Raw genomic sequence first — 7,500 nt, forward strand, 5'->3', positions numbered from 1 at the left:
AACGTACGACACTCACGAGGTACGATAGTCACCAACCAACGTACGACACTTTGTAGAAAAAAAAAATAAAGTAAAAATCTCAGAGTGGAGTGTTGAAAGCAGGGGTTCCTTAGGTCACATTAGCCCCTCCAGTATATACCGTGACGCGTTTCCATAATTCTGGTTACTATTTGCAATATTTGGGGGTTTTCTACAGCTTCAGAAACTTATGTGGGGATTAAAATAGTTAAGACTGTGGCCATTAATCTTCTGACCTCTATAGACCCTTCGTAATGTCAATAAAATGGTCTAATGGCACACAAATCTCAAGGTGAAAATGTGTCCCAGTACTGAAAGGGTTAAAATAATGAAGACTGTTGCCATTAATCTTCTGACCTCCATAGACCCTTCCTAATGTCAATAAAATGGTCTAATGGTACACAAATCTCAAGGTAAAAATGTGTCACAAGCAAAGTTCTCGGGATGAGTAGCCAGGATAGAACCAGAAATAATGGGTTCAAGCTTGAGAAATTCAGGTTGAGGAAAGAGATGAGAAGGAGGTAGTTGTGTGGCAGAGTGGGTGGTGAATGGAAGGGACGCAGTAATGGTGATGTGACAGTGTTGGTGAGTCAATAGGGAGGTGTGAAGGAAGGTGAGACAGGTGTGTGGATGGGGATGGAAGGTGGAAACAGGTACAGGTGTGTTCATACAGGGACCACCACGTGTAGGACTGACAGCTTCTTGCAACTTCCCTCACTGTCTGTTCTTACGTTCAGAGATACGAAAACCCTTAAATACACCTCAAAGTACGACAGTTACCATTACAATGAACCTCAGATACGATAATTACCCTTAAAAACCCCCCAAAATACGAGCTATCCCCAAATTCACCCTAAAATCACGATTATCATTAAAAAAACTTAAAAATACACAAATTATCTCTAAAAAACCCCAAATACCTTTAGATAAACCAACCACATAAAACAAACGTGCCCCTGAAACACACACACACACACACACACACACACAGAAACACGATCCAGGAGTACCAACCCTTCCAAACCCTACCAAACCCTACCCACCAAAACACGTCAAAAACCATCCTAACACTTACCCTAGGATGATATCACCCTCCGTGCCATCCTCACTGATCCTCCACTCGTCATCCAACTCCTTCAGGATAGTGGAAATCTTACTGGAGGAGTGATTCTGCCTCCCTCGCGAGACTTTAGACAGAGCGACCTTGATGGCTGAGAGAGGCGAACTTTTGTTGTTGTTCCTCGTTCTGAAGTTGTCCACCCCGAGCCAGTCAGTAGTCGCGGAGTAGTTAGAGGAGGAGGTTGTGTTGTTGTTCTCTCTGCCTCCTCCTCCTCCTCCTCCTCCTTCTGTTTCCTCTTCATGTCCTCCCATCGTGTTTAAGGAGTGGTAGGAGCGAGATAAACCAGCACGGATTGATCTAAGAGACGCCATTATCTCTTTTTCTTTATCTCTCTCTTTTATTTATCTCTTCTTCTTCACTTTTATTTGTTTTCAATTTTTCGTTCACTTTTTTTTTTTACTTTTTTTATTATTTTCTTTGTTTTTCTCTGTTTCTCTCTCTTCTTTTTCTTTTCTTTTTTCGTCTTTTCTTTCCTGATTCCTGTTTATTGATTAGCTTTGTTATTTATGCATCCGTTTGTCTCTCTCTCTCTCTCTCTCTCTCTCTCTCTCTCTCTAAGAAAACAGCCACGTCAATTTAACACCCTCCCCCCCCCCCCTCTCTCTCTCTCTCTCTCTCTCTCTCTCTCTCTCTCTCTCTCTCTCTCTGCTTAATCCTGCTTTTATTGATTATCTTTAAATATTAAATCGGTCTTTCTTACATTTCTGTCTTAACTCTCTCTCTCTCTCTCTCTCTCTCTCTCTCTCTCTCTCTCTCTCTCTCTCTCTCTCTCCGGAAATAGTACGGTAATCTCACTTTTTTTCTCTCTCTCCTTGGTATCGTTTTCTCTCTCTCTCTCTCTCCTATCTCACGTCACACATTGTACGCGCTGCTCCCGTTATCGTACACCCATGTTTCCCGTCACTGGAGAGAGAGAGAGAGAGAGAGAGAGAGAGAGAGAGCATAAAAGGTTAAGAGTATTAGTTTGTGAAAGTTGGTTACAAGATTTTTCACTGTGTGTGTGTGTGTGTGTGTGTGTGTGTGTGTGTGTGTGTGTGTGTGTGTGTGTGTGGCAAACTGTATTTAAAATCCCATGTCACAATAACAAGATTAACAGAGAGAGAGAGAGAGAGAGAGAGAGAGAGACTAGGTATGACACGGCGCACTGACAGAGGCACACACACGCACATGGACCCGGACACACGCACACACGCACACACTGGGCCACATCGACAACACACAAGTAAATTGGACATCAAAACGCGCAATTCCCAACATCACAACACCGCGCAGCGCAAATTAACGATGAAATAGTGAAAAAGAGGCGCACATGTCAGAGAGAGAGAGAGAGAGAGAGCACCGTTTCACCACACGCTAGTCACTCGTCCATTATTCACTGTGGAGGTGGTGGTGGTGGTGATGGTGAGTGTGGTGGTGATGCGTCTGTGGTGAAGGACGGTTGGCCGGGTACTGGTGATGGTGGGGTGGTGGTGATGGTGGTGGTGCAGCAACACTCACTCCCTCTCCCTCTCTCCCTCTCTCCCTCTCCCTCTCTCCTTACCTGCTCACCTCACCTGCTCACTTGCTTACCTCCTCCTCCTTGCCCCCCCTCCTCCTCCCGTCTTGTCTCCCCCTCTTCCCCTCTCTCTCTCCTCCTCCTCCTCCTCCTCCTCCTCCTCCTCCTCCTCGTTCTCCTCCTCCTCCTCCTCCATTGCCTTCACCATCACCAATACCAACTTTTTCTCCTCCTCCTCCTCCTCCTCCTCCTCCTCCTCTTCCTCTTCTTCCTCCGCTTCTCCATCTCCTCGTTCTTTCATTCTTACTCCCATTAACTTCTCATCCTTTTCACACACACACACACACACACACACACACACACACACACACACACACACACACACACACACACACCTTAAATACAAATAATGAGGTTAGACTTCTTACATAAGGGCAACCGTTCATGTGTGTGTGTGTGTGTGTGTGTGTGTGTGTGTGTGTGTGTGTGTGTGTGTGTGTGTGAGCGCGCTACCCTTACATACACACATACACAGAGACACACAAGTTCAACCACCTTTTTCTCTCTCTATTCATTTATCTCCCTTTCCTTCATTTTTCTCACTTACCTGTCGGGTGTGGGCGTGGGTGAGGGCGTGGGGCGTGGGTGTGGGCGTAGGGCGTGGGCAGGTAGAGGTCCGGGCGGGGTGACAGAGCGGGCAGGGAAAGGCAACTATAATATCGAGATCCGCATTGGAGCAAGAGAGCGGCGAGGGGACAGCCAGCGCCACCTATTGCTGCTAAACACTACTACAACTCCTGGGGAAAGTTTGTTGCGCTGATCCTCCTCCTCCTCCTCCTCCTCCTCCTCCTCCTCCTCCTCCTCCTCCTGCTGGTGCTGCTACTACCTGTCTCCCCTTTCTCCCCTTCTTCCTCATCCTCCTTTACTTTTTCTCCTCCTCCTCCTCCTCCTCCTCCTCCTCCTCTTTCTACTGCTTCTCTTATCCGTCTCCTCTTTCCCTCCTCCCCCTCCATATCATCCTCTTCTACTTTTTTTTCTCTTCCTCTTCCTCTTCCTCTTTCTCCTCCTCCCCTTTCTTCTCCCACCTGCCTCCTCCTCTTTCTCTCCTTCCTCCTCCTTTCTCAACTCTCTATCTTCCTCCTTTACTTTTTCCTTCCTCTTCCTCCTCCTCTTCCTCTTCCTCCCCCTGCTTCTCCTCCTCTTTCTCCTCCTCCCCCCCTGCTTCTCCTACCTGCCTCCGCCTCTTTCTCTCCCTCCTCCTCCTTTCTCAACTCTATCCTCCTCCCTTACTTTTTTTCCCACCTCCTCCTCCTCCTCCTCCTCTACCTCCTGCTACTACCTGTCTCCTCCTCCTCCTCCTCCTCCTCCTCTATCAACTCCTTATCCTCTACTCTACTTATTATTCTCCTCCTCCTCCTCCTTCTGCTACTCCTTCACGCCTCCTCCTCCTCCTCCCCCCCCATAATATAGGAAGCATAGGCCTATAGGACTCAAAGGATACAAGGGATGAGGGACACTCCTTACGAAACCAAGCCTGGGGATCCTAGCTATGTATTCCCCCAGGGTCGTTGACAAGGGACGTGCTGGGGGTGTTTGAGCGGCCCAGGGACACAAGAGGATGACGTCACCAACATCCTCAGGGTCAGTGGTCAGGATGGAGCGAGAAATAATGGGTTTAAGCTGGAAATTGTTTGGTTCAGGTATGTAGGAAGGATCTGGTTGTGGGTGGGTGGGTAGCTGGAAGGACTCAGGGATCAGGGATGTGGCTGGGAAGGACTCAGGGATCAGGGATGTGGCTGGAAAGGACTCAGGGATCAGGGGTGTGGCTGGGAAGGACTCAGGGATCAGGGGTGTGGCTGGGAAGGACTCAGGGATCAGGGGTGTGGCTGGGAAGGACTCAGGGATCAGGGATGTGGCTGGGAAGGACTCAGGGATCAGGGATGTGGCTGAAAGGACTCAGGGATCAGGGATGTGGCTGGGAAGGACTCAGGGATCAAGGATGTGGCTGGGAAGGACTCAGGGATCAGGGATGTGGCTGGGAAGGACTCAGGGATCAGGGATGTGGCTGGGAAGGACTCAGGGATCAGGGGTGTGGCTGGGAAGGACTCAGGGATCAGGGATGTGGCTGGGAAGGACTCAGGGATCAGGGATGTGGCTGGGAAGGACTCAGGGATCAGGGATGTGGCTGGGAAGGACTCAGGGATCAGGGATGTGGCTGGGAAGGACTCAGGGATCAGGGATGTGGCTGGAAGGACTCAAAGGATCAGGGGTGTGGCTGGTGTGTAGGCATTTTTTAATATATGGACTGATTTCTTGCAGTCTATCTTATTTTCCATGTTCACTCCTCTTCCTCCTCCTCCTCCTCCTCCTCCTCCTCCTTATATAGAAAGAATGGGAGGTGGGTATTTTTTATTTACTTTTTTGTCTGTCAAGAGCGAAGGACGCGGTGTGATTATGAAATGCAATTCTTAGAGAGAGAGAGAGAGAGAGAGAGAGAGAGAGAGAGAGAGAGAGAGAGAGAGAGTGATGTTGAAATATTGAATGTCTCACAGAAACTTTTAGACGATTCTTGAAAGAGGCCGATTCAAGCCTGTCACTTTACGCACACACACACACACACACACACACACACACACACACACACACACACACACACATCTTATGGTCATGTGGTCAGAGCTGTGATGGAGGCTCCCTATTTTTGAGTTTGTTCTTCATCTTTCCATACATCTAACTTTCTTTCAAACTCACGGACTGTCTCACCATTCACCACACTGTCTGGGAGGCTGTTCCTGTTATCCACCACTCGATTACAGAGGGCGATGTCTAATTTGGTCTTTGCTTGAGTATTTTCTTTCCATGTCCTCGAGTTTCCAATCCTTCCTGCATCTTAAACAAACCTTCACATGCATCTCTGTCATACACTCCAGTGACAATTGTTAAGGTCTCCACCATATCTCCTCTTGATCTCCAGTATGGCAATGTTGGCAGATCTACAGGGCTGGTGGTGCTTACCCGAATGACAGAGCAGACTTCAATCATGGCTCTTTTGGTAGCAATGTTTATGTCCCTTGATTGGCTGACGCTATAGCAACTCAAGAGGTATCCTGGAAATAAAAAAAACCTTAGAGGAAATCAATCATGTGGCCCGATGGTTTCACACTCGGCTTACTCATGTCATTACCTGCACCTTGGATTTTATTTATATACGTAGCTGTAGTGTTTGATCCTATATTTAATTTTGGTGTGTGTCCAGTGCCTTAGCAAACTGTAAAGCTATTCATTGCATTTAAGAGTGGTTCACGCTCACCAGCTGCTAAGTACAGAGGTATCAGTAGTGTGAGCTGTGAATGAAGGTGTGTGACATGGTGCTGTGTGGTGGACTGAAAAATGGTTCGATCCTTTGAGAGAGCAGGCAGGCAGTGAGGCAGGAAGGGTTTGTGTTGAACTCGTAACGCTGCGCTTCTTGATACAGATGCAACAAATAAGACATTTAAACTCTTCACAACATTCGTAGACTTCTCTAAAGGTTATGATAGAGTTCAAATAAACGTGTTGTTTTCCATCCTGACTGAGTAGTGGCACAGTGATGCTGAGTGATGTTGGTAAGTATGAAGTAACACACAGCATGATGGGAGCACCACTCATAACAGGGTGTGTGGGACTGTCAGGACCACCGTCGCCATGTCTGTTGTGTACCCTGTATATTAGTGACATGATAAGGTCGGTGAGGGACAGGCGTGGAGTGGATAGGTGAGTGGTGTGGCTTCATGTGTTCCTCCTGGTGCATCACACCGTCCTTGTGTCCACGTGAAGGGCGGGCACGGTCAGGAAAATAGTTACTTAATGAGTGTTGTGTCTCATGGGATGGAAGTTCACGTAAGGAAAACCAATTTTATGTGAGTGAACGGTACAGAAGCAGTCAGAGGGCAACTAGTAATGGACAGAGTAAGGGTGCAGCATTGTGAGTGCGACATGTACTGTACCTGGGCGGCCCCTTCCTTCACTAGTGACGGCTCCACCTCTACAGTATTGCACCTCATGTCCGGAGAGTGACTTGTCACGCACTGAAATTTATAGAATTTGCAAATTAGAATAATGATATTCTGTTTTATATATAAAAAAAAAATGAAATTTTCAATTCAGCTTTAATGAGTTAGATTATGTTTGGTTGTGAGTCACTGATGAATGTAAATGTGAGGCCTGTACACAATATAACTATGGTGTAACCAAAAAAAAAAAAAAACTGCTGGATGTCAAAAAAAAAAAAAAAAAGACTGTTAATGCTTGTGCTTGCTAGAATCAGAATGTCCACCATTTGGTTCACTGGTGAAAGCAAAACAAAGAAAACTTTTCCAAAGTTTGGCGTGAAGGAAGAGAAAATGGTAGATGAGCCGTTATCTCTTGCCATTGACATGACACTCGGGAATAATTGTAACTTGTCACGCCATGTTACACATGTAACGGACAACAATGTGGATGACACACAGTGCAGGTTGCTGTGAAGGACAAAATGAGATCCTCTCCCTCCTCCAAACACAGTATGCGTTGTATTGTGTCTGTGTACATGAACTATATAAGATAAAAATGTTTAATATTAAAGAAATGGAGCAAACATGATGGACAACATTAAGATGAAGTGGTCACTCCCTGGCAATGAACACTTTCATTTTCATTACGGAGCGAGCTCAGAGCTCATTCATACACCGATCATCGGGTAGGACTGAGACCACAACACACTCCACACTCCACACACCGGGACAGCGAGGCCTCAACCCTTCCGCCTACTTCCTGCTACCTCAACACACCCTACACAATAACAGCCGCGCCCATTTGCCTGGCCGCGCCCGGGACTCCAACCTTGGTC

The 7,500-nt window shown here is 47.1% G+C and overlaps 1 protein-coding gene across 4 annotated transcripts in view; it reads right to left on the reverse strand.

Moving 5' to 3' along the window:
* Nucleotides 1-3,340, reverse strand: part of LOC123500787 (protein NDRG3-like) — a 66,983-nt gene extending 63,643 nt beyond the window's left edge. The window contains exons 1-2 of one of the 4 annotated variants that reach the window (XM_045249401.1): nt 2,515-2,571; nt 1,094-1,618 (exon numbers count right to left, since the gene is read on the reverse strand). In XM_045249401.1, coding sequence (XP_045105336.1) covers nt 1,094-1,449 — 356 coding nt within the window. In that variant the 5' untranslated portion in view covers nt 1,450-1,618; nt 2,515-2,571. Of the gene's footprint in view, nt 1-1,093; nt 1,675-2,514; nt 2,572-3,240 lie in introns of those variants that run through there. The other 3 variants (XR_006673464.1, XR_006673462.1, XM_045249447.1) reach the window with 3 other exon arrangements.
* Nucleotides 3,341-7,500: the final 4,160 nt, after the last annotated feature.

The sequence above is a fragment of the Portunus trituberculatus genome, chromosome 8, assembly GCF_017591435.1.
Source record: "Portunus trituberculatus isolate SZX2019 chromosome 8, ASM1759143v1, whole genome shotgun sequence".
Classification (NCBI taxonomy): Eukaryota; Metazoa; Arthropoda; class Malacostraca; order Decapoda; family Portunidae; genus Portunus; species Portunus trituberculatus.